This window comes from Pseudorca crassidens, chromosome X (assembly GCF_039906515.1).
Source record: "Pseudorca crassidens isolate mPseCra1 chromosome X, mPseCra1.hap1, whole genome shotgun sequence".
Taxonomy (NCBI): Eukaryota; Metazoa; Chordata; class Mammalia; order Artiodactyla; family Delphinidae; genus Pseudorca; species Pseudorca crassidens.
In genome coordinates, this window is record NC_090317.1 from 45,331,418 (window position 1) to 45,358,707 (window position 27,290).

The following is a 27,290-nucleotide window of genomic DNA, read 5'->3' on the forward strand; positions in this document are numbered from 1 at the left end:
CAGTACTACGTGTGGAATCAAAGATTCTAGGAGGCCTAGCCATGCCTAACTACACCGATGTCATGGGATGTTAAGCTAGACAGAATCTTGGAGATCCCAGAGAGGACCAAGATCACACAAAGATTTAGAAGCAGATCCAGGATTAAAACCCACAGTGTTTTACTCCAGTCTATAATGTAGCTCTTTTTACTACACCACACTGCTGTGGGTCAGAGAGATTTGGCATGGCCTGATTTCTGTCCTGCCAGGCAGGACTGTGCATTATCTGGCCCACGGTGATCTCACTACCCTGTCTTTACATGATTTCTCTTCCCGGGATCTGACTTTGCCAACCTAATTTATCCTACTTTTCCCTGCTGCTCTGACTTCTGCCACTAATAATAACTCCATCTTTTTTAAAAGTTAGAACTGAAGTCCTTGACAATTGGGGGACCCTTTAGTAGTAAAGCCAAGTAGGAGAGGCAGGAGTACTGGGAAGGATGTCTGGTAATGGCGTAAGATTTATGATCTTACACAAGCTTTCTACTCTTAGTTCATCCGTTGAGTCATCGTATAGTGTAGGAGGAGTCCCTTTCTCCTCTTGGCACGGCTGGAATATCTCCTTTCCTTGGCCATAAGGTCAAACACCTTAAGGTCCAACAAGCATATAATGTGCCCAATAGGAAAGAATATGAAAGTGTGTGCGGATAGTTTAATTCTTACTGAATTGTGCTAGGGAGCAAACTACAGGTGATATTCTTCGTGGGCAGCCCAAGGAAATCAAGGACCCATATGTGGACTGACTCTTAAGTCTATCTTCACTTTGGCTCAGGCCACAGAGGGGTCAACTGCTGCCAGTATTTATGAAATGCGCACTATGATGATGGATAAAATTGTTTTAGGAGCAGATTGTAGAGCTGTCCCTGGGACAGTTTTTCTCAAGTTATGATCCTCTGAGCACTTGCATTACTTGAAGGATGGGGCCCTGGAATCTGCAAGTAGTCTTCTTTCCCAAATAATTCTTATGTGAATGTAACTATGAGAACTACTTCCTAAGGAATGGTAAATTGAGAAGGTGGTTGTGAGCCTTTGAATTTGGGGTGGCCTGTAAAATTAGTGAGAAGAGCTGACCAGCAATTCCAGGTAGCATATGGATATTTCATTTGAGAGGATATAAAGACTGGGTTAGGTGCCTCCTATGTGCTTCCACAGATTCTGTGCTTCTATCATAACCCTTGTCACACTGTATTGTAGTTGAATGTTTTTGTCCCTTCCCCTATAATCCAGAGGGTTCTTAGTTGTGAGCAACAGAAATTGATTGGCTAATTTAAGCAGAAAATGCTTGTCTTAAAAGCATATTGAATAGCTCCCAGAATCACAAGTTGGACTGGAGAACCAGACTCAGGGCTACACAGCCAACATCACAGCTGTCACCATTACTACCGCCATGCTAGCACCATTAGTGGGTTGGCTTAGGTCCTCAGAGATGCAGAAACCAAGCTGGGATTAGATATGCAGGAGATTTATTGGGGAAAATGTCAGTGAGAGAACATAGGGAGGAAGCTGGGATCTCTCCCAGCTGGGATCTCTCCCAACCACTGTTAAACTGCAGTGTAAATCTGACCTTTATGGATGAGAGAAGGAAAGAAGAAGGTTAGGTAGGAAGTGTCGTAGACTGAAGTGCAGTGCTAATAAAGTTTGACCAGGCTGATGGGGAGTTCTGTTGCCACAGTCACAGGCCACATAGTCCTGTGTCTCCCAGAAATGGGGCCGACTTAGTATCCCTGCTGTGCTCAGTCACTGGCTGGGAGCAGTGTGGCTTCAGAACAAAGCAGCAAATATTGGGGTGAATTTAAAGCACAGCAGCTGGGGCAAAGGTCAATGACACTTCCCACATTGGAAGAACCAAGAGGCACATTTTCATGACTGTCTGAATTGGAGAAGATTGTCCACTTCTTTGGGTCACTGGCTCCCAATTCAAGGGATGGATCCTTGGATTGAGGGAGCCTAAGCCACATGCCTGTGCCCCAACTACAAGGGGGCCCTGCTTCTTAGCAAGAGTCCTGTGTCCTCTCCCCCAGATAAAGGGTTCAAATGCTGTACAGCGACACCCCTAAAAGGACAAATGTCTATTATACCATTACACTCTGTGAACCCCTTGAGAGCAGAGATCTTTGTCTTACTGCTATTACAAATAAATGTTTATTGAAATAACTGAATGAGTGTGGCCAGCTAGTGTTCAAACGACCTTGTACACACACACACACACACACACACACACACACACATACACACACACAAACAATTTAGCCATCAGGGAAATGCAAATGAAAAACCACTAGGATGGTTATAATGAAAAAAGATAAGTGCCGTTGAGGATGTGGAGAAACACAGTGCTGATAGAAATGTAAAATGGTGCAGCCAGTTTGGAAAATGGATGGTGAGGGAGTGGCTTGGAAAAGGATAATCAAAAGTCTTCGTCCTCAGCGAGCTTAGAGCAAAAAGAGAAGGCCCAGAGGATACCTGACTGATTTTGCATTACATATCTCTTAAGGATTCTAACAGTCCAAACCGAGCATTCTACAGACGGAAGCCATTCTTCCATCCTAACTACTGATTCTCCAGGCCTTGTCCATCACCTCTCACCAGATAGTGTTCTGTGACTGGACTATCAGCCACTTGCAGCACATCTCTCTCCTTCCTCTCCTCTTCCCTCATGGATGCCAGCTACCTCTTATGAATCAGCTCTGGCTGTAGGGGCTTGGTAAGCTCAAACCTATCTCCGAACCGTATGTAGTTCAGAGGGGTTCTGAAAGCTGATAAATACGCCAAGAGCTTTTCGATCAAACTGCTTTTAGACCCGTTCTCTGTTCCTGCTGAGTCGGGGGCTGGAGGTAGGGGGAGTGGGGAGTCAAATCTTGGGTCTCCCTTTCTTGCAGAACCAAACCCCTGAACACGGCCTAGCATTCAAGGGGAAGCACGGGGTTATCACCTCAGATGATCAGTCCTTGGGAGAACAGTGCTCCTAATGGGGAAGGGGTTCCCAGGTCCTCAGCAGTCTGATGAGTATCAACATTTCCAGGTCTGTAGTCTTAAGAAGAGTAAAGGGCTGGAGTCTAGAGATTGTCTAAAAGAGGAAGGAGAGTTGGACAGAAACAGGGCAAATTCTCAGTCAGTTTCTCCCAGCAGGGCAAAAGGAACAAGGAAATAAGAGACCAGAGGACTTAGTGACCTAAAGCGCCAGGGAGTCCTAGGGCTGAAAACAGAGAAGCTAGTGGGTGAGGGGGATCAAATGGCAGGAGATTTACACGTATATATCAACCTTGGGGGTCCAAAAAAAATGTAACAGTAGGGTCTCTGCCTTCAAGGAGCTTATGGTAATTTAGTGGTGAAATAAAGATTAATATACTTGAAATAATTTGTAATTTGGTGCTAAACTGTGGGATTGACCCAAAAAAGTGCTGTAGGAGCTCTGAGAAGGGAGAGATCATGTGGGCTGACATCCTCTGTGAGCTGAATGGCTGACTGAGGCAGTAGGTGTCCCACAGGACTTTATGCTCCAGCTACAGTGGCTACAGCTTTTAGAGATGAGTGTGCCTGAGTCTTGTATGTTTTCCTGGAGGAAACACAGGGGAGGAAGCTTCATCATCATCACTATTTGTTAATCACTATCATCAACAAGAACCACAATAAACATTGAGCATCCCTCCCTGAGTCTACACTTCTGTTTAGGAGGCAGGGCAGACAGAAGGAGTTGAAGGACTAGAGCAAGAGAGTATATGCCAGTAGCACGAAGACAGAGGGAAAAGTGAGAGCTGGGGAGGTGAGGGAAGGCTTCCTGGAGGAGGTAATACTTGAACTGACCCTTGAAAGAAGATTAGGCTTTGGGCTAATGCAGAAAAGAGTGAAGGGGGTTGTAAACGGCCTCAACACGGCACTGAGAGAGCAAGGCAAGTGTGATTAAGTGAGAAAACCTGCTGGACTGAAGCAAAGGGTATGGCAGGGTAGCGTGGGTGATGAAGTTGGAGAGGAAAATAGTCTGATGATTATAGAGAGCCTTAAATGTCAGACAGAAGGAGTCATATTGGAACAAAGTAGGAAGGCAGTGTAGATTTGTGTATTTGGGGAATGAGAAGGGCACAAGGAAGAAGGAGAGGCTAAAAGAAAAACATGGGGATTCTACATTCTTCCTAGTTTCAGTCTCCCATGTCAGGGTGGCCAACTCATCCCAACACAGCAAACAGATGAGTTTCTCACCCTACTTGTGATCCATCTTGGGAATAGGTCCTGAAGAAGCCTACAAGAAGTTCTGCACCGTATACTGTTGGCAGAGAACTTTGTGCCTTTTGGAAAGGCCCAAGCCATCAACACTATGAAGTGTTCTCAGATAGCATTGCCCCGCCTTGTGAAACAGAAAGGAGGAAGGGTCAGCCTCCTAACCCAGCTGCTAACACAGGTACAGACCAAGATGGGACATCTTCTTCAAAAGCAACAACCTTTTGAAGCTGATCTGTTCTTGAATCAGCCCTGGGGAAAGGAGACAGCAATTGCAGGAATCTTAAAAACCAATACAACAGCAAGACTAAGCCTTTCTTGAAGCCATCATTTTGGTGGCTGCTACTTGGCCACTCCTCACATAGATCTTTTTTACTGACTTCCTGCAGCAAAAGGAGATTGGCACAGGCTACATTTATATTATTACCAGGAGGCAGATGTTTTCTCTTTTCCCCTGGGGTTTAGAATTATGCAAATGAAGGCACAGAAACAAAAGCTCAGCAAGGTGGGGGAAGATTGCTCTTAAGAATCTAGGCAATTTTCAGAGCTCTTTAAGACACACCTCTCAGTTCTTACTAACAGCTCTCCTGGCTCCTCTCCAGTCTATTTAGAATTTGGCACCTCTTCAGAACCTTACAGCCAAAGACCTGAAAGTTCATTCTTAAGTTCCCATCCTGGCCTCATTTTGCAAGTGGAGAAATTAAGGCATATAATATGGGTCTGTGGGCTGACTTTGAGTCTTTCTTTGACATTCCCTCTTTCTCTTTCTTCCTTCTGCTACATACACTCTCGCTTGGAAAGGAAACTCTACGGCCCAATTGCCCTCCAGGTCTCTCCCCAGCCCCACCTTGATAAAATCTGTAGGGCAATAGGACCTAGGGAAATTCAACCCTGAGGCCGAGAGAGACATTCCTGCTTAACCGCCTGGCTTGAGCGAGTGTGGAAGCGAGCTAGTTAGGGAGGGCGGGGTAGAACTGGGGATCTGCTGCTGTTGGCGAAGAGGAAAGCTGTGGCTCCCTCCAGGGTCCGGGGGTCGTGATGAGAAGTGCTTCTGAAGGTTGGCCCAAGCCCCTTTTTGTCGCGCCTCTGTGCACCGAGCATCCTTCATCTGCCCGCCCTGGAAGTCGCAGGCTGGTTTTGTTTGGCCCCAGCTGTCTCTCCCATTTCGTGCAGCCCCGCCATCGGTGCCTTCGTTCCTGAAGCCACCGACCTCTCACAGCTGGAACTGCGAGCCAGGCAGGACCCCGGCAGCAGACGGCGCCCAAGAGTTTGCCGACATCCGTCGGGCCGGGTTGGCGCCCCGCACGTCGTGTTTTTCGCTAGTAAAGTTTCTCTGTGGAAAAGAAGCCCCTCCAGCTTTCTCTTGATCCTGCAGCGGGCGCGTGCTCTGCTTCTCTCCCCGGTGACTGCGCTCGGGGCCGGGGTTGTGACTTTGCTCCTGTCCCTGGCCTGGCGGCCTTGGGGGCGGAGCTTGGGGAATTGGAGGAGCCGCCGTGAGAACTCTTGACTGAGCGCGGGTGCGGAGAGAGCACCGGCGAGCAGGCGAGCTAATAGCCGCAGCCTAGCATTAGCTAGGGTGCCTGGGCAGTGAACTGGATCCCCGAAGGGACGCTCAGGCTGCGCCCCCTCTTCTGCCCTGGCTCAGTTCTCAGCTGATTTGAGAGAGCACACTGGTCAGGGCTCCTCAAGAGGAGCTGCTGAGTGTTGGTGCCCGCGAGAGTGGCTACCCGTCCTGCCTGGGGGGCTGCGAAAGGCGGAGCCGCCACGGAAACAGCTGTTCCCATGGCTCTTGACGCGCCTGGAATTGGACTCCGGACTGGGCGCTAAGATGATTGCTTTTGCCTTGTCCAACTTCCACAGCACGTAGTTGACGATTGGAATCCTGGGCCAATCAAGAGTCTAGTTTCAAAGTGGTACTCCTGGGCTCTTCATCCCAGACTCCAACAAGTCTAATTTGAGACGAGAAGAGAGCGGTCTCCTGCTCTAACTAGTAGATCTCCGTTCTGGAATTGGACTTGACAGCTCTCCTAACCAATACTTGCACTGCAGTGGTTACAGGGTTCTCTTGGGAGGTGGGGATGGGAGTGCTCTGAAGACCAGACCACAACACTCAGAACCTCGACAATGGACCGAGTTTTTGAAATTCCTGAGGAGCCAAGCGTGGAGCCGATATCCTCTCTGGAGGAAGATGTCATCCGTGGGACGAACCCCCGATTTACCTTTCCATTTGGCATCCTCTTCTCCACGTTTTTGTACTGTGGGGAGGCAGCATCTGCCTTGTACATGGTTAGAATCTATCGGAAGAATAGTGAAACCTACTGGATGGCATACACCTTTTCCTTCTTTATGTTTTCATCCATTATGGTCCAGTTGACCCTCATTTTTGTCCACAGAGATCTGGCCAAAGACAAGCCACTATCATTGTTTATGCATCTAATCCTCTTGGGACCTGTTATCAGGTGAGCAACTTTTAAATCTTTTCACTCCTCCCCTACCCCCCAACTGTGCAGAGGAAGATGAATTTAATATTTTTAAGGCTGTTACTGTGCCTTGAATCGAATCGATTCTCCCATTCCCTCCCACTCTTGGTTTCCCTGCCTACCATCCAAAAAGTCTTATCTGCAGTCTTAAGTGCCACCACAATGAACATATGGCATGTACCTGTGTTCCGAAACCATGTATGGTACCGTTAATAAGACTTCATTTGACAATGTTTGCTATCTGGATTCGGGTTGTGAAATTGGTATGAGACCAATTGATGTGGTCACCTTGTAAACACAGGCTATAGCTTCAGAGTGTGTTATTTTGACTCTGCCTTTTAGATGCTCTTTAAATTGGGTGGAAGTTCCTTACCCCCTCCATCCCATCTCACATTCAGTTTCTTTACCCTGAGTTGCTTGGGCTGCTGCTACTGATATTTTCAAATTTTCTGGAGTTATTTGACATCTGGAAAGTATTTTAAGCCATTTGTGCTCATCTGGTACCCAAACCCATTGTAGTTTATTTTTCTCTGTCAGTTTATTGGTCTCCTATTTATCTCTGTATCTTTCTGCAATAAAGGTACACGTTAGAAGGGGGCAAAGGAAGATAGCCTATCTCTCCATCTGGATGCTGTAGCACAATGTAATAGTATTGAGTCTTTCCATTCAGATTGTTTTGAAGGGACAAGAATGTGCCTTCAGGGAGATCAGCTGGGTGCTTTGTGACCACCTAGAGGGGTGGGATAGGGAGGGTGGAAGGGAGACACAAGAGGGAGGAGATATGGGGATATATGTATATGTATAGCTGATTCACTTTGTTATAAAGCAGAAACTAACACACCATTGTAAAGCAACTATACTCCAATAAAGATGTTAAAAAACAAAAGAAAGAATGTGCCTTATCCTAGGAATACAGGCATCTGTGTCAGAAGTCTCATCTGAATGCTATGTGATTTTCAAGGTAGAGAGATGTTGCAAAACTTCTGAGGTCAGTAGGAAAGAATGGACCAAATTTATCTTGATTGCAAGAGAGGCAGAAACTTGCAGTCAGCTGAGGAATATGGGTCAGAGTGTTGATGTTGTAATTGCAATGGGAAGATATTTCATCCTTAGAAATAAACACAGTCTGAAGTTCAGGATGGAACTGCCCCCTTTAAAAAAAATTATCAATATGTTTAAATGGGGAGGAATTGATTACGCTCCATCAGCGAAAATATGAGACATCAACAGAAACAGTGGCCTGGAATTCAGGAGACCTGGAATCTAGTTTGCCCTTGCCATTGACTAGTTACATGGCCTTGGTGAAATCCCTGAAGATGCCTTGAGCCTCAGGTCCTTCATCTGTAAAATAAATGGGTTGGGCTAGATCATGGGTCGTAAACTCAAACACTTACGGGGGCCAGGCAGGTATCATAAATGAGTGAAGCAAGCCAAGGATGAGAAAAAACAGTAGTTTCATGTGTGATGATAAGTAAAAATGAAGTCTCGGTGTTAGAGAAATGATGGAGTGTTAGTGAGTACTGTGGTAATCTGGAGTCCGCAAGATCTGCCTAAAGGAGGCCAGCCTCTCTACAGCTCCAGCCCATTGTTTCCCTGTTGGAATTCAGACCCCGTATTGCCAAGGCCGCAACTTTTCAGGACAGGCTCCCAAGACAGGATTTTATGTGAAATGGAATGATTGAACATGTTGACAACTGATTTTGGTAATTAAATAAAAGAACTGTCTGGGCCAAACACGCCACAGCTGTTCGTCAGATGTGACTCAACTGGCCTATGCAACCTCTGTACTAGGTAATCTAAAGGGCCTTTCCAGTTCTAAATCTTTGAAGTTAAACTGTGAAAGGAAGACCTCATCTCGAACTTGGAACCAAGATGTCATTTAGAGATGTCATTAGAGGAGCAAGGAAACCATTCTTCTTGCCCTTTTCAAATGCAATAAATTGAGTTAACGGATCAATCACTCTTCAGATGCAAATTTCAGTAAGTTCTGCCCCAGCTGCGTTTCTACTTCTCTTTGCTTTGTGGCCTCCCAAGCCATCTTTGATTTGGACCATCCATATGGAGTGCTGAGTACTATGTTTCATTTTTGTCATTTAGCTCCCACTAGAAATGATTGGAAAGCATTTATAATCTCAGTCAGCTACCCCACAGCAGGGAAAAAATAATTAAAAGCTCATAAATCATATCCTTGATAATGCTTATTTTCAAGGCAAATTACTTTTTAGGTAGGCAGGAACTTGATGAATGCTATTAGGCACATGAAGGTGTTTGGAGGTCCTGGCTCCCTTATATGTAATGCAAAGATACTTCTGAAAATGAAAATGTACTCTCATTTGCTGCCGCTTATAAGCAAGGCAAACACGCTTACTTAAACCAGTAAATGGCCTTAAGAATAGAAGCACAAACAGAATTCTTCATGCCACCGCCTCCCCCAATGTTTTATTCAGCAATAGTATTGATGGGCTTGGGTTAAAATCTAAACTCTCTTGGTGGAAATGCACTTATGCATTTTTCCTGAATAAGAAGAGAAAGTTGCTTTTTTTCCTTTTCTGTTCTCTCCTTCCATCTTTTTCTCTCCTGGATTTTAGAGTTTTCCCTACAACATGGATGTTTCAAACTATGTGCTTTAGGCCAGTACAATGCACCAGTCTCAAAGGGATCCTGTGGAAAAATGATACAAATGAACTTATTTACAAAACAGACTCACAGACTTAGAAAACAAACTTATGGTTACCAAAGGGGAAAGGTGATGGGGGGAGGGATAAATTGGGAGTTTGGGATTGACATATACACACTACTATGTTTAAAATAGATAACCAACAAGGACCTACTGTATAGCACAGAGAACTCTGCTCAATATTCTGTAATTACCTAAATGGGAAAAGAATTTGAAAAAGAATAGATATATGTATATGTATAACTGAATCACTTTGCTGTACACCTGAAGCTAACACAACATTGTAAATCAACTATAGTCAAATATAAAATATTTTTTTTTAAAAAAGGGATCCTGTGGAGAATGGCAGCCAGCACTGTTCCAAGCTTTTCTATTGGGAGCCAAAGGCCTAGAGAGCATATAAATCTGAGCTCGTCTTTGGTCTGTTTTTTTGTTGTTGTTGTTAAATTACATTGCCATTATTAATTATAATCTTCTCCTTCCATCACTTCTCACCCTGTATTCTTTTTTTCCTTCTAACTCTTTCATTTACTCAGCAAATATTTATCAAATGCCCACTATGTGATAAGGGCGGTGAGTAAGATAAATGCAACCCGTGCCCTCAGCCTATCAGGAAAGACTGCTTAATTTTTGACACAACTGTTCTTACTTAGAAGAAATAGTTCACAGTTTCCATTTATTTCAGTGTGAGTGGGGGAAGTAGTAACTCAGGTGTTCCAAAACAAGATGTTCTAGTTGCTTCTCTTTTCACCACATCAGAACTGCTAAAGACTTCTGATTTATATGGGGGTTATGGGACGGGTACAGCAGGAAATGTGGTCTTAATATTATTTCAAGGATGATAAGATCTCCTAAGTATGTTTTACTCTTTGTAGAGAAAGAATGAAGTTTAAAAGGCTATTGTTCCCAAACAGGTCAAGAGGCCCCAGAACAACCTTGAAAGAGATCTTTTGAGGTTCCCTAGGTATATAGTATATTCGGTTCTGAGTTGTCAAGCCTTTTAAGTACCTCCGTTGCTAAATGGCTTTCCTGTGTATTTGAGAGATTTTTCCAGATCCCTTCCAAGACTTTTTGGCTGAGACAGTTATAGTTGTGGGCTTTGTTTTGAAAAAGCAGAGCTCAAAAGTTCTGATTATGGAGCTGAAAGCTTTGAATAAAGAATGCTTTACCTCAGGAACCTGAGGTGTTATGAAAACCAGAGCCTTTTGGAACCTTCATCATTTTCTCCCAACAAATTTTTAATGTCTTTGTGTTCTAGCCATTTTTCTGTCACAGGCTTATTCTTAAGTCCTCAAGCACTTCTGAATTGGAGTTCTTAGGTTGGTCGATCGCCAACCCAACACAAAGGATTTAGACTGAAGTGACACGTGGAAGGCATGACCAACTCCTTGCCTCATGAGAAGTGAGTAGAACAGGAGAGAAGGAATGGCAAAAAGTAGCACAGCCCTCCTGAGTTATTTTTACCCCCTCACTACAACTTTCCTTCCTAGGACAGCTTTAGTTAAGTACTCATGATGCTTTACTTCTGCAGATGTTTGGAAGCCATGATTAAGTACCTCACACTGTGGAAGAAAGGAGGGCAGGAGGAGCCCTATGTCAGCCTCACCCGAAAGAAGATGCTAATAAATGGCGAGGAGGTGCTGATAGAATGGGAGGTGGGCCACTCCATCCGGACCCTGGCTATGCACCGCAGTGCCTACAAACGTATGTCACAGATCCAAGCCTTCCTGGGCTCAGTGCCCCAGCTGACCTGTCAGCTCTATGTGACCCTGATCTCTGCAGAGGTCCCCGTGGGTAGAGGTGAGTGGTGTCAGGAGAGGGGAGGGCTCCACTGAAATCAAGGGTCTTAGAAATCTAGACCTGAGTGTCCAATATACTGGCCACCAGCTTCATGTGGCTATTTAAATTAAAATTAAAAATTAAAAATTGATTTCCTCAGTCATACTAGCCACATTTCAAGTGCTCAGTAGCTATGTGTGCCTAGTGATTACTCTATTGGTATTATAGAACTAGTTCTATTGTACAGCACTGAGAGTCAACTTGGGGAGCCAGACATCTCAGGCCTACCAGATTTCTGAAACTGGGGTAAGGTGTTTAGACTAAAAATGCCACAGAAAAACCCTCTCTGGACCCAGAAGAAGCGAGTAATACCAGAAGCCAGTAGGACATGTTCCCTATCCACAGTGTTTAAATTGTACTGAGTGTGTTTTGTTGGTTGGTTGGTTGGTTGGTTGGTTTAGGGATGGCTGCCTTTAAGTAAGAGGTTCCCAAATATTACGGATCATGAGAAAACATAATTACTGGATGAAAGCTTCCTTTAAAACTTACATCCCATACTCAGACCTGAATCAATCTGAGTGTGGGGAGGCCAAGAATCTGCATTTTTTAACGTACCCCAGTTGATTCTGATCAGCCACTTTTGGGAACCACTGATTTAATCACTCCTTCCAACTTCAGTGGGGAGAAAGAAAAAGGGGTGTGGAATGAATACTGATGCAAGTCAGGCCTGGTCCGGGTTCTGACCTTCTCTGTAATCTTTAGAGGAAGTTACCAAAGAGGTCACTGTCTTAATTTCCCACTTGTAAAAGAGGGATCCCGAGATGAGTAAGCCTCTAGCTTGGACTGGAGCTGGTACAGCTGTGGGTACAGCTTTGGACCGTTTCCTTATTATTAGGTGCTGACCCTGCTTGGCAAAGCCCTATGTTTCAAATAAAGGAGGAAATGTGCCCTCTTTTTTTCTCTACTAAGAATTGTTCATGAAGTTCTACTGGTCTTGAAGCTTTTTACATACCTAGAATTGACAGTAGTATGGGGAGAAAAATCTGGAAATGATGATGCTCTTCCTCCTGAGAATTTTGAGGGTAATTACATCATCTAATTAAAATATGTATGCATTATAAAAGTAATACATGCACAAACCGGATGGCCTGCAGGTAATTGTATATGCACAGACTATTTCTAGAAAGATATGCAAGGAACCATTTACCTCTAGCGAGTGAAAATGAGAAGTCAGCTGACTTTTATTAGCTTTTACTTTATACCCTTTTATATGGCTTGGATTTCTTTTTACCATGATCATGTATTACTATTTTTGGTCCTTATTGTTTTTAATTATAAAAATCAGACATGGTTATGGTAAAGACTCAAAACTGTACAGAATATATACAAAATAGGAGATGTAATCTCATTTCCCAAAGGTAATCTGTTTACCATTTAGTGTATATCCTTCCAGACTCTTTCCTTCCTCCCTCCCTCCCTCCCTCCCTCTCTCTCTTTCTCTCTTTCTCTTCCTTTCTTTCTCTCTCTCTCTCTTTTTCTTTCTTTCCTGTGCTATACAGCAGGTTCTCATTAGTTATCTATTTTATACAAAGTAGTGCAGACTTCTTTTTATTATGTAAATATAAACATACATATAACATATATATGTGTATATATATATTTGCCAAAAAAGGAAAATTAAACATTCTATTCAGCAGCATGTTTTTTTCAAAAGTATGCCAATATTTCTTCAACAGTTATCTATATATATAATAATAATGATAAATATACTATATATTTCCTTTATATGAATTGGACCATTCTTTCTTATTTCCCTAATCTTCTGTTGGTAGGATTAAAGTTTGTTTATAATTTTTCCATCCATGCAAAAAAGTTTTTCTCTGATTACAGACTATGCTCCTGTGAACACCTTTATAAGCACCTGTGTACTGGAATGAGACTTTGTAGAATAACTTCTTAGCAGTAGAATTGCTGGGAGAAAAGATATGCATATTTAGAATTTTAGCAGTACTGCCAAAAGGTTGCATGAATTTGTATTCCCACCAGCAGTGTATGAAGATGCCTGTTTCTTTATATCTTAAACTAAATATTTATATAATTATAAAATAACTGTTTTAATAATTTACTTTATGAGTGAAACTGAGCATCATTTCATGTTTGGTCATTCTATTCTTTAAATATCTTATTTATATGTTACTCACTTTTTCTAGTGGGTTGTTTATCTTTTCCTCATTAATTTGGAGGATCTATTTACTTATTCTGGCTATTAATCCTTTCTCTGCTGTGGATAAGTGTGTATGTATACATTTGTATAATGTTCTGTATTTGTGTACATACACACATTTTAAATGTGCATATACATGTCATACATGTAACAGATGTGCAACACACTATATGTAAGAGACAATATACTTGTAGTATTTTCTGGCATTTTGAAGTATTACATTTTTATGTATTCAAATTCTTTATTGCTTTTAGGTCTTGTGCCTTTCAAAGGCCTTTCACAGCTCAGATCTAGTAGAGCAATTTAGCCTGATCTTCCAAACAGAATGAATTTTCACAATCAATTTGTCAATTCCCCCACCAGAAAACAAAACAAAGCAAAACAATAACAACAAAAGAAAAAACATTTTATTGAGACTGTGATTGGGATTGCATTCAATTATTTAGGTTATTTTGGAGGGAGTTTACATCTTTACAGGATCAATTTCATATTAGAAGATAATTTAAGTCTCCATTTCATTAAATATTTAAAAATCACTTCATCGAGGTACAATTGACAAACAAAAACCTCTACCTATTTAATGTGTACAACTTGATGAGTTTGGAGATAAATATACATCCGTGCAGCATCACTACACTCTGTGCCATAAATATGTAAGACCCGTAGCAAGAAAACTATACTTGACCCTGGGTATCTTCAGCGGATTGTTTCCAGGACCCCCTGCGGATACCAAAATCCGTAGATTCTCAAATCCCTTATATAAAATGGTGTAGTATTTGTGTATAACCTGTGTACATCCTCCCGTATAGTTTACATCATCGCTAGCTTACTTATAATACCTAATACAATGTAAATACTATGTAAATAGTTATGAATATGATGTAAATGCTAAGTAAATAGTTGCCAGTACATGGCAAATTCAAGTTTTGCTTTTGGAACTTACTGGAATTTTTTCCCGAGTATTTTCTATCCATGGTTTTGGCTGAATCTGTGGATGGAGAGGGCCAACTATATACAAGTTTACCGAAGTACATGTCATTAAATATTTTTAAATATACTTCAGTAAAATTGTATCATTTTCTTATTATAGGTTTTTCACATTTTTGTAAGGCTTATGTCTAGATGTTCTATCAGTTTTGAAATCACTTGATTTCCTAAGTGTCAGGGTAACACCTAAACAAAGTAAATGCATCTCCTGTACTTTTGGAAATAGAGGATGGTGATGATGATGATGATGATGATGATAGGAGCTAACAGATAGCATTTACTATGTTCCAGGCATTTCTCTAATTATTTCATTTAAATCTTCACAACAACACTATGAGATACTTGTTATTATCCACATCTTACAAATGAGAAAACAGAGGCACCAAGAGGCTAAGCAAATTTCCCCACAAGGTTCCATAAGTAATAGATGGCAAAGAGGATTGGAATGCAGGACATCTGCCTTTAGGATCCGTGTTTCTAACTATAGGTCACTCTACGAAGGATGTAAGGGAATCTTTCTACAAGGCCTTGTTTTCAATTCTTCAGTGATTTCTCCTATTAAAAACTTTCGGACAACACCCTCTCTTTTAAGGTTTTGTGAATTACTTTTTGGTTTTAGTTTTCCTCACTTTCACCCACCCTCCTGTCTTCTCTTTGCTACCCCTTTTCTTATTCCTTTTTCTCTGGGAGGCCGTCTGGATCAGCATAGATGAGCAAATTTCACTAGCAGCATTATGACCTCTTATGGCATGTGTCTTTTTGTAGGGAGACAGATGGAAGGTGTTTTTACATTTATTGGAAGCATCAGGCTTTCTGCTTTTTATTACACTACTATCAATAAACGAGTTCTAAATTTAAGGGAAAGCATCACCACACTTAGCTGGCTGTACATACACCCTGATGTTCCAAACTCTACAAGGAGCATCAACTCTTGAGGATGGGACTTAGAGTGGTTTATAAAGCTAAGAGTATATCAAATCATTATGCTGTACACCTTAAACTAATACAATGTTATATGTCGATTATATCTCAATAAAGCTGGAAAAAATAATAAATAATAAAAGTAAAGATAAGAGTAGACACTTTAAGAGAGTCTTCCAGTCTTTGAGACTGCAACCCTCTGCTTAGAGCTGGAAAAGATCTCAGAAACAACGCTGTGCTTCTTTCTGGGTTTCTGTCGGAAGGTCTTTACTTTTCTTGCAGATTAAATTGACATTTCAATGGCTCTAGTTCCCTGGATCCAGTGTTTTTATGGGAACAGAAAGCTCCAGCTTTTCTTTTGGATGAGTATACTCCGGTGTCTCACTCTCCTTGAGAGCACTAGATTTTTCTTAGTGATTGGTATCCTCTGATATAAAGAAAGGAAGAAAAGGAAAGAGCCACTGTGTGACCTATAGTTGAGACTTAGGATAGCAGGATTAGAGGGCATCCTGATCCTTCAGGGCCCCTACTCTAACGCACAGTGGTATGGATGTTATGGGCTAGGAAATAGGATTTAAAAATTTTTAAACCACTCTGCCAGAAGTTTGGGGACTCCTAAAGTATACCAAAGCATTGGGAAATTGGTATTGCTGATGAGTAATACAAGCAACTCTAGAGTATGTCAGTGACCTAGGGGACCGAGGCACATGGATATTCAGTGAGTCACACAAGCTCTCACACTGCTGAACCAAGCACTTCTAATCGTAGGTATGTTATGGTGCCTCTCTAAACTCAGAATTCTTCATTAATTCCACAAACATTTGTTGAGCACCTACTATGCTCCAGGCAGTGTGCTAGGCTCTGGTGATACAGCAGTGAACAAAACAGACATGGTCCCTTCTGCTCTCATGGAATTTCCAGTATATATTTTATGTTCTAGAAGCACACACAAACAAGATTAGTTCCTTGAAGAAGATGTTCATCAAAGCAGGGACTTCTATAACCAAAGGGATTCTCTCTGAGTCTCCTAAGACTGGATTTTTTTCAGATCAAGTTCTCTCTGCCTCCAGCACTGTTTTCTCAGAAGCTTGTTTCATCAGGTAGATGCTGCCCATCCCTTTATATGTACTCTTCTTGGGTTAGTGACCTCTCAATGCTAGTGACCCCTCAGTGATGGTTCTGAGGCCCACTGTTTTTTTACTTTATTTTGTATGTTTATATGATTATTAAAATATTGCCAGTATATGTTCATTTCTTATTTCATGGGAAATTTAGAAACTAGAGAAATGTAGAAAAAATTAAAAACTGCCCCAATCCCTGTCACGCAAAATAATTTAGTTTATTTCCATTTTCTTTCTGTGTATGCTGTTTGTTTACATAGCTCTGTTCATTCGTAGGTTTGCTCTTGACTTGGGCCCTTGAGTCTCACCTATCATCTCTCTGGACCTCTGGGTCAGAGTACAAGCTTCACCAACATTGACTGATTATCTATTTTCTTCTGTTTCTTTTTTTTTCTTACAGCTGTGCTAATAGTCTTTTCCCTGATATCTGTCACCTATGGGGCTACCCTCTGCAATATGTTGGCTATCCAGATCAAGTACGATGAATACAAGATTCGCCTTGGTCCACTAGAAGTCCTGTGCATCACCATTTGGCGGACATTGGAGATCACCTCCCGCCTCATGATTCTCGTGCTCTTTTCAGCCACCTTGAAATTGAAGGCTGTGCCCTTCTTATTGCTGAACTTCCTGATCATCCTCTTTGAGCCTTGGGTTAAGTTCTGGAGGAGTGGTGCCCACATGCCCAATAACATTGAGAAAAATTTCAGCCGACTTGGCACCTTAGTGGTGTTGATTTCCGTTACCGTCCTCTATGCTGGCATCAACTTCTCTTGCTGGTCAGCTTTGCAGTTGAAGTTAGCAGACAGCGACCTTGTTGAGAAAGGTCAGAACTGGGGACATATGGGCCTGCACTATAGTGTGAGATTGTTAGAGAATGTGATCATGGTCTTGGTTTTTAAGTTCTTTGGAGTGAAAGTGTTACTGAATTACTGTCATTCCTTGATTGCCTTGCAGCTCATTATTGCTTATCTGATTTCCATTGGCTTCATGCTCCTTTTCTTCCAGTACTTGCACCCGTTGCGCTCACTCTTCACCCACAATGTAGTGGACTATCTCCACTGTGTCTGCTGCTACCAGCACCCTCGGGGCAGGGTTGAGAACTCAGAGCCATCCATTGATGCTGAAGCAAGGCAAAGCATTGTCTGATTCTGTCTTTTGGGTATTTTGGGATGGGTTGGGGTTGCCAAGAGCAACTGTGAAATTGAAGGAGACGATGAGGCTTATGGGTGAGTACCCACCAGGACATTGTTTTGAGTTTTCTGAAAGCCTATCAGAAGAAAGAGCAGCCCCCAAATAGATTTTATTTCCTTAAGATTGACTACTATGTTTGGACACCAAGGTAACCACTGTGTACCTGGGAGGGTCAGATATATCATTCACATTCCTCCCACCCAGGTCAGCTGTCTGGCTGTCCTATGAGATAACTTACCTCCATGCACCTAAGGCTCTCTGTGACCTTTAAGCTCTGCTCATTCGCTTGAGCATTACTGAGGTTTCTGTGGGCTGAACCAAATGTCCCAGAATCCCACCAGAATATATCCTGACTGATCAGAGGATGTGCCTGCTTATCAGCTATGGGTACCTCCCGGGAAACAGTCTGACTTATGTGAAACCTGTAACTGTGAACGTGGCTGGGGTCTTTTAATTCCAGTGAGAAACACTGATTAAGAGGAAAACCCCCACTATTAAAAGAGCTGCTCCTTAAATGAGTTAGCTCTCCATTAGGACTTTACTAGTGATCATTCATCAAGGATCTTTCCTTTCAGTGGCCCTTCAAAGGCACACTCTGAGGAGGGAGTACAGAGTGGGTTTCCTTCAAGGCATAAAGCAGAATGACTATCTCAGGGACCTGCATGGGCCTCCACTGTGCTGAGTGGAGTGGTTGAATCAAAGCTCTCACTTCATGCCTCCTTATCAGGGATTCCCTCCAACCTGGCTTTTCTGTGCTCGTTGACCAACATTTGATGTATATCTCAGAGAAGCTGAACTGTAATTGAAAATGTTTCTAATGTGTGGAAGAAATGAAGATTGCTTTGTGTTTCCTACTATCCTGAGTATTTTGTTGATTTGTTTTTTAGGGGAGAGAGAGGTAATAATAGCTAGGACATTGCCTTTATGTTGTTTGGGGTTGGGAGAGTGGCTAACACTCCAAGGTAGAGTGAAGGCAGAGGAGGGAAATGAGATCACATTAAATCATCATCGGTACTGCTTTCTGCCCACAGGATTTTATTTTCTAATAAGGAGCATATGCTTATCAACCATCTGCTCACTCCCACACCCCCAGGGGATGAATGCAGTTCTCCCTTCCTTATGTATCTTAATGTTTATATCTTATATGAGTTGGGTATTTTGATGAGAAAGTCAGCTGGATGCCTCTAAAGTCACCAAGGAATTGAAGTTACTATGGCCACTGCCTATTGGGATCGAGTATCCCAGCATCTACCTAACTAATGCTTGCCCCTCACAGACCAGGAAAGTGAGAACTCCTAGTAGCATGTACAGTTGTGCCCACCACAGTGCTGTGAAGAACTGTGAACAATCTAAGCTAAGGCTTTTCATTCTCATCCAGTTTTACTCTTGGGATCATGTTAAGAATTTATCTTTAGCCATTTCCCCTCCTCTTATACAGTGTCAGGACATTATGTTGGAAGAGCTCCCTCTTCTAAGTAGCAGTGCTATGAGCCAGAATTGTCCTATTTGCTGATATGTCTAGTGTGGTTTTCCCATCTTCAACCACTGTTTGGGGCTAAATGGATTGCATACTTAATTGGGGGAGAGTGAAGTGACTTGCTTTGGATCAGTGGAGATTTCCTTTTTCAACCTAACTCCTGCATTCCTCATCCTCATCTTTCATGATGGAGATGTAGGTTGTTGTCATAAGAAGCACACACTGCTGTCTTCTGACTGTTATTCAAGGTGAATTTGAAAGAAATAATCTACCAAACCTCCAGAAGAACACACTGCCTCTTTGGAATTCAAGCAACAATTTCTCCCTAATGGTTAATATGCCTTCCATTAAGAGCAAGAGCAGTGTGGAACTATAATTTGGTCCATAAAAACCATGTGACTCAGCTACTTAAGGGTCAGATGCTATGAGAACACAGAGACACACAGTGAGCAAGGCAAGCCAATTAGAGCTGGAGTGGAGATACACACAGGGCAGAAAAATGTGCCTGATGCCAGACCAGGCATATGTCCCCCCATGTATCCTCTCCAGCCTCAGTGACTTTATATCCCAGGAATGCAGCGAGTTTAGGGTAAAGAGTGTGGAGCAAGTTCCACCTGAAAAACCTGCTGCCCTTACCTACAGAGAAGAGACACTAGTGATACATTATACAAACGAACCTTCAGAACCTCCTATCGGTGGTAGCCTTTCTGTTCCACAGCAATCTCATAAATACACAGGAGATGAAGAAATTGTGGAATACGGGGGATAGAGCAGAGGAAAGTGCTCCCTTCCACCGGCAAACACTTCTTTAATTGACTACTCTCTTTTTATCCTCAAATCTTAAGGTAACACAGGGTACTTTTGTAGGGGCAAGTCTAACGGAGTGGGAGAGGAGGCAGAGATGGGGCCAGCAAATGGGTCTTGAAAAAGGAATGCAGAATCACAAAGTTTGGGTGTAAATGCTAGGCCATTGTAACAACAACTATCCTCGTGTCATTGGAAAGTCAGTAGGCTAAAAAGTATGGGCAAATGAACATATTAAGGAAACGTATTAAATAAACTAATGGTCGTCAATTTCATTTGCTCCACAAATGCCTTAAAGACTATGGGCATAAAACCATGAGGCACTGTCAGATAATTAAATACTAGCTAATATTTATGAGCACTTACGATATGTGTGGCATAGTCCTATATATGCATTATTTCATTCAATCCTCAAAACAACTCTTAGGAGGGTAGGTAATGTTATTCCGCATTTTACAGATGAGGATTCTAAGGCATAGAAAAGTGAAGTGACCTGCCTGAGGTCACAGAGAGTGTCAGAGCCAGATTCAGTCTTGGGCACTCAGGCTCCAGACCTTACACTCTTGATCATGATGTAAACCTCTAAGTTCTCTTAGGTCCTTTGTGAAATTATTTTAATATGTTAGTGGTTTCAAGAATATTTTATGGGCTATGGCTGGGTTCATATCAAGCATGCTTTCTCACAAACACTCCTTATCAAGGGGCACCACTCAATTCACTCTAGAGAAGGGTCAAGTCCTAAAAAGTTTAGGATGAAAACCGAGCATGTGTTCACATGCACTTATAGGCTGGGGACTGGGAGAGTTAGGAAGTGGGGTTGCAGGGGAGGGGAAGGATGGTGAAGGGAATCATTTCCTTTCTAGTTTCAGGATTTTGTCTCCTGTATATTCTTAGACACACACCTTCTAGACCCTGGTTGTGGGAATAAAACTGGAGGGAGCAATTCCCAGTCAGGTTTGTATGAGTACTTCCTCCAGAAATAACCAATCAGAGCAGGGTAGTGCTGAAGCTCATTCTCTTATACTTTCTCTTGCCAACACTGCTCTTACTCCTGCTGAGAAGCTGACTCCCAGAGCAGGCCAGAGGATGGGGATGGTACAGAATAATGCCCCTCTGGGAGCTGTCACAGTCCTGAGAGACTAGGTCAACCTTGAGTGCTCTTTCAGCTAGCCCCCTCATTCCTGCACCTCACAACGTCATAGTCCTTAGCATTACAGAATTGATTGCTACTTCCTGGGATAGGGCGAGGTGGGCGGCTGTAGGGTTGGGTACTCCCCAGAACATTCCATCTAAATCCATGAGACTCTGTCTCTGAGAAATCTTTTAGTACAAAATCAGTTGACTCTGGACCGTCCAAAATATTTATCCAAGAATGGAGATGCTCCTTCTCTGAAGATTTTGCTATTGGACTTTATTACTGTTGGGAGGCGGGGATATTGAGTAATACCCTCTGAACTGAGAAGGAACTTTAAGACCAAAAAGCGAAGCAGGCAACTCCATAAAGTACAATTATGAAGTTTACTGGGGGTAACTTACATACAGGCAGGATCGGGTGGACAATGATCTAGAGGTATTCACAGCTGCACTCTGTGCCCCCGAAAGGGGCATGGGGGAGTTTAAAGGGCCAAAGCTAAAAATAGAATCTGGTTACCAAGGGAGAAGCACGGCTGCACCTATGGGAACCAGGCTTTTTTCCTCCCCCACCCCAGGGGTCTCATTACCATTACCCATCTATGTCAGCAGAAGGTATTCTTCTAGTTTTCATATCAGATGAAGGCAAGGGTAAAAGTTGATAGGGAACTTATCTGGCTTGGGTGCATTCCTAGTGAGTAGGCTAAAGCTCAGTCATGCAGAAAGGGGAGGGGGTAGGACTGCGGGCCTAAGATGGAGCTGACAAAATGGAGTCAGTGTGGTGCAGCCACACAATTACTATCTTCAGGGGACACATATGCCCATAATCTTATCATGCCTTTCCTCCTAAAAGACTGGCACCATCAGTCACACACTTTAGACCTTAGAGCCTGTGGGGTGCACAGTGAAAGTATGTTATGGGCCTTGGCAACAAAGCTTATACCATGTGAACCTGGGAAGCAGCAAGGCCAATCTGTGTGAGATATGAGAAGTACCTGTGAAAACACATTTCCATGTATAGAAGTAACTAACATCTGAATAACACTTTATAATATTCAAGACACACACATATTGCTCTCTTACCAATGTGCCATTGTTAGCACAAGCCCTCTGAGTTGTACACATGAATTTGCATTGTTCTAATGAGAGGGATAAATTAGGAGGATGGGATTAACATATACACACTACTATGTATAAAATAGATGAACGACAAGGTCTTACTGTATAGCACAGGGAATTATAATCAATATCTTATAATAACCTATATTGGAAAAGAGACTGAAAAAGAACTGAAAAAGAAACTGAATCACTTTGCTGTACACTTGAAGCTAACACAATCTTGTAAATCAACTACACTTGAATTAAAAAAAGAAGAAACCTGGCAAGAAGGATGATGTAATAAGGATAAATAAATTTAGCCATGAGTATTAAATAAATAAATAAATACAATAGCTAACTTTCAATTCAATTCATCAAACAATTATTAAACTCTTATTCTGTGCCTGTAAATCCGATACAAATATCTCAAAGTGCTACATAGATGCTGAAAGACAAGTGAATCCAAAATATCAAGTGTATAGCAGAGGGAGGAACACTCCCAAACTCATTCTACGAGGCCAACATCACCCTGATACCAAAACCAGACAAAGATGTCACAAAAAAGAAAACTACAGGCCAATATCACTGATGAACATAGATGCAAAAATCCTCAACAAAAAACTAGCAAACAGAATCCAACAGCACATTAAAAGGATCATACAGCATGATCAAGTGGGGTTTATCCCAGGAATGCAAGGATTCTTCAATATATGCAAATCAATCAATGTGATACACCATATTAACAAATTGAAGGAGAAAAACCATATGGTCATCTCAATAGATGCAGAGAAAGCTTTTGACAAAATTCAACACCCATTTATGATAAAAACCCACCAGAAAGTAGGCATAGAGGGAACTTACCTCAACATAATAAAGGCCATATATGACAAACCCACAGCCAATATCGTCCTCAATGGTGAAAAACTGAAACCATTTCCACTAAGATCAGGAACAAGACAACGTTGCCCACTCTCACCACTCTTATTCAACATTGTTTTGGAAGTTTTAGCCAAAGCAATCAGAGAAGGAAAAGAAATAAAAGGAATCCAAATCGAAAAAGAGAAAGTAAAGCTGTCACTGTTTGCAGATGACATGGTACTATACATAGAGGATCCTAAAGATGGTACCAGAAAGCTACTAGAGCTAATTGATGTTTTGGTAAAGTAGAAGGATACAAAATTAATTTACAGAAATCTCTGGCATTCCTATACACTAACGATGAAAAATCTGAAAGTGAAATTAAGAAAACACTCCCATTTACCATTGCAACAAAAAGAATAAAATATCTAGGAATAAACCTACCTAAGGAGACAAAAGACCTGTATGCAGAAAATTATAAGACACTGATGAAAGAAATTAAAGATGATACAAATAGATGGAGAGATATACCATGTTCTTGGATTGGAAGAATCAACATTGTGAAAATGACTCTACTACCCAAAGCAATCTACAGATTCAATGCAATCCCTATCAAACTACCACTGGCATTTTTCACAGAACTAAAACAAAAACTTTTACAATTTGTATGGAGACACCAAGGACCCCGAATAGCCAAAGCAATCTTGAGAACAAAAAATGCAACTGAAGGAATCAGGCTCCCTGACTTCAGACTATACTACAAAGCTACAGTAATCAAGACAGTATGGTACTGGCCCAAAAGCAGAAATATAGATCAATGGAACAGGATAGTAAGCCCAGAGATAAACCCACGCACATATGGACACCTTATCTTTGATAAAAGAGGCAAGAATATACAGTGGAGAAAAGACAGCCTCTTCAATAAGTGGTGCTGGGAAAACTGGACAGCTACATGTAAAAGTATGAAATTAGAACACTCCCTAACACCATACACAAAAATAAACTCAAAATGGATTAAAGACCTAAATGTAAGGCCAGACACTATAAAACTCTCAGAGGAAAACATAGGCAGAACACTCTATGACATAAATCACAGCAAGATCTGTTTTGACCCATCTCCTAGAGAAATGGAAATAAAAACAAAAATAAACAAATGGGAGCTAATGAAACTTCAAAGCTTTTGCACAGCAAAGGAAACCATAAACAAGTCAGAAAGACAACCCTCAGAATGAGAGAAAATATTTGCAAATGAAGCAGCTGACAGAGGATTAATCTCCAAAATTTACAAGCAGCTCATGCAGTTCAATATCAAAAAAAACCAAACAACCCAATCCAAAAATGGGCAGAAGACCTAAACAGACATTTCTGCAAAGAAGATATACAGACTGCCAACAAACACATGAAAGAATGCTCAACATCATTAATCATTAGAGAAATGCAAATCAAGGCTACAGTGAGATACTACCTCACACCAGTCCGAATGGCTATTCTCAAAAAATCTAGAAACAATAAATGCTGGAGAGGGTGTGGAGAAAAGGGAACCCTCTTGCACTGTTGGTGGGAATGTAAGTTGGTACAGCCACTATGGAAAACAGTATGGAAGCTCCTTAAAAACCTAAAAATAGAACTACCATACGACCCAGCAATCCCACTCCTGGGTATATACCCTGAGAAAACCATAATTCAGAGATAGTCATGTACCACAATGTTCATTGCAGCTCTATTTACAATAGCCAGGACATGGAAGCAACCTAAGTATCCACTGACAGATGAATGGATAAAGAAGATGTGGCACATGTATACAATGGAATATTACTCAGCCATAAAAAGAAATGAAATTGAGTTATTTGTAGTAAGGTGGATGGACCTAGAGTCTGTCATACAGAGTGAAGCAAGTCAGAAAGAGAAAAACAAATACTGTATGCTAACACATATATATGGAATCTAACAACAACAACAAATGGTCATGAAGAACCTAGGGGTAGGACTGGAATAAAGACGCAGACCTATTAGAGAATTGACTTGAGGACAGGAGGAGGGGGAAGGGTAAGCTGGGACAAAGTGAGAGAGTGGTATGGACATATATATACTACCAAATATAAAATCGATAGCTAATAGGAAGCAGCCACATATCACAGGGAGATCAGCTGGGTGCTTTGTGACCACCTAGAGGGGTGGGAGGGAGGGAGACGCAAGAGGGAAGGGGTATGGGGATATATGTATGTGTATAGCTGATTCACTTTGTTATAAAGCAGAAACTAACACACCATTGTAAAGCAATTATACTCCAGTAAAGATGTTAAAAAAATATATCAAGTGTAAGTGATGTTGGAGGTAAATAGGCACTCTCATATATTACTAGTATGAGAGTAAAATATTCACACAAATTTTCAGAAGGCAGCTTGTCAGTATTAGTCAAAATTAAATGGGCATACTTTTTGTCTCAGAATTTTAACCTCTAGGATTTTTTCCTATGGAAACATAGCCACAGTTGTGCAGAGAGATATGTACAAGAATGTTCATTGAGGCACTGTTCATAACCATGAAAAACTGGTAACTTAAATTTCCATCTACAGGGAAATGACTAAATTCTGGCAATTCCATAACTGGAATACTGTCCAGTCATTAAGAAGAATGTGGGTGGGGGCTTCCCTGGTGGTGCAGTGGTTAAGAATCTGCTTGCCAACGCAGGGGACACGGGTTTGAGCCCTTGTCCGGGAAGATCCCACATACCACGGAGCAACTAAGCCCATGTGCTGCAACTACTGAGCCTGTGCTCTAGAGCCCGCAAGCCACAACTACTGAGCCCATGCGCCACAACTACTGAAGCCCACATGCCCAGAGCCTGTGCTCCGCACCAAGAGAAGCCACTGCAATGAGAAGCCCACGCACCTCAACGAAGTGTAGCCCCCACTCTCCACAACTAGAGAAAGCCCACGTGCAGCAATGGAGACCCAACGCAGCCAAAAATAAATAAATAAATTTATTTATTTTTTAAAAAAGAAGAATGGGGTAGGTGTATACAGCATGTGCTGAGTGAAAACATAGGTGAAAAAAAGCAAGTTGGAGAGAAAAATATATAGCATAAGGTTATGAAGAATTACTCAGAATTTGGAAACAGGGGTGTGATAGGAAGAATGATACCCACTCCCTCCCACTCTGCCCCAAAGATCTCCCTTGTTCTAATTCTCAGAACCTGTGAATATGTCATGTTACATGGCAAGGGAGAATTAAGGAGGAATTGAGGTTGCTAATCAGTTGGTCTTGAAATAGGAAGTTACCCTGGATTATCCAGGTGTGCTAGATGTAATCATAAAGGTCCTTATAAGAGAGAAGGTGATGTGAAGATGGAGGCAGAGATATTTGAAGATGTTACACTGTTGGCTTTAAGATGGAGGAGGGGGCCACAAACTTAGAAATGCAGCTCTAGAACCTGTAAAAAGCAAGGAAATGGATTCTCCCATAGAGCCTGCGGAAGGAGCAGGGCCCTGCTGACACTTTGATTTCGGCCCCATGAAACTGGTTTTGGATTTCTGACTGTCAGGACTATAAGGAAATGTTCTTTTTTTTTTTAATAAAAGTACCTAGTTTGTGGTACTTTATTAAAGTGGCACTAGGAAACTAATACAAAGGGGAAAGATGATTACTTGATGCTTTAATGTCACGTTGAGAGCATTTTCTAACAGGCTTGTTTAAGTGTCATCTGACTCTCTAGGTCTAAGAGAAGTGTAATTTAGCACAACTGATCAGGGTTTAGTCATTTTAAAATTCTGTAAAACTGATACAGTGACATTTTCTGTCCACCTAAATAAGACACCATGATTATGGCTCTTATTGCTCTGTTGGACATTTATCAGTTTTGAGTCTAACTTAGCAATATTATTTTAACATTCCTTTGTTTTTTAACTGACTATATATAAAATACCAGTTCTCACATCCTCTTTTGAGTTAACTTTGCCATCCTGCTGGTTTCTTCCTTCATGAGTTAAACTTTGACACATGCTCACAATCTTTGTATAAAACTTTTTCTGAACATTTTGAAAATCATACTTTAACAATGATCCCATTTTTGTAAAAACAAAACAAAAACAACAATATGGTGGTGGGAGGAGCTGGAAGAAAATGGTCCAAACTCTTCACAGCAGTTCTCTGGTTGGGGAAGTGGGGGACATGATTGAGGATTTCTTCTGTGTTAAGTAGTTTGTAATATTTGAATTTTGTATAATTTTACATGATGTTTGTAATCTGAAAAATGTATTACTTTAAAAAGTAAATATATGTAAAGAAA

The 27,290-nt window shown here is 41.7% G+C and overlaps 1 protein-coding gene across 1 annotated transcript; it reads left to right on the plus strand.

Annotated features, from left to right (window-relative positions):
* The first annotated feature begins 1,583 nt into the window (after window positions 1-1,583).
* Window positions 1,584-18,489, plus strand: XKRX (XK related X-linked). Its single transcript, XM_067722868.1, has 3 exons — window positions 1,584-6,713; window positions 10,943-11,211; window positions 16,844-18,489. The coding sequence occupies exons 1-3, from the start codon at window positions 6,379-6,381 to the stop codon at window positions 17,587-17,589; spliced, it is 1,350 nt and encodes a 449-aa protein (XP_067578969.1). The 5' UTR covers window positions 1,584-6,378; the 3' UTR covers window positions 17,590-18,489.
* The last annotated feature ends 8,801 nt before the right edge of the window (window positions 18,490-27,290 follow it).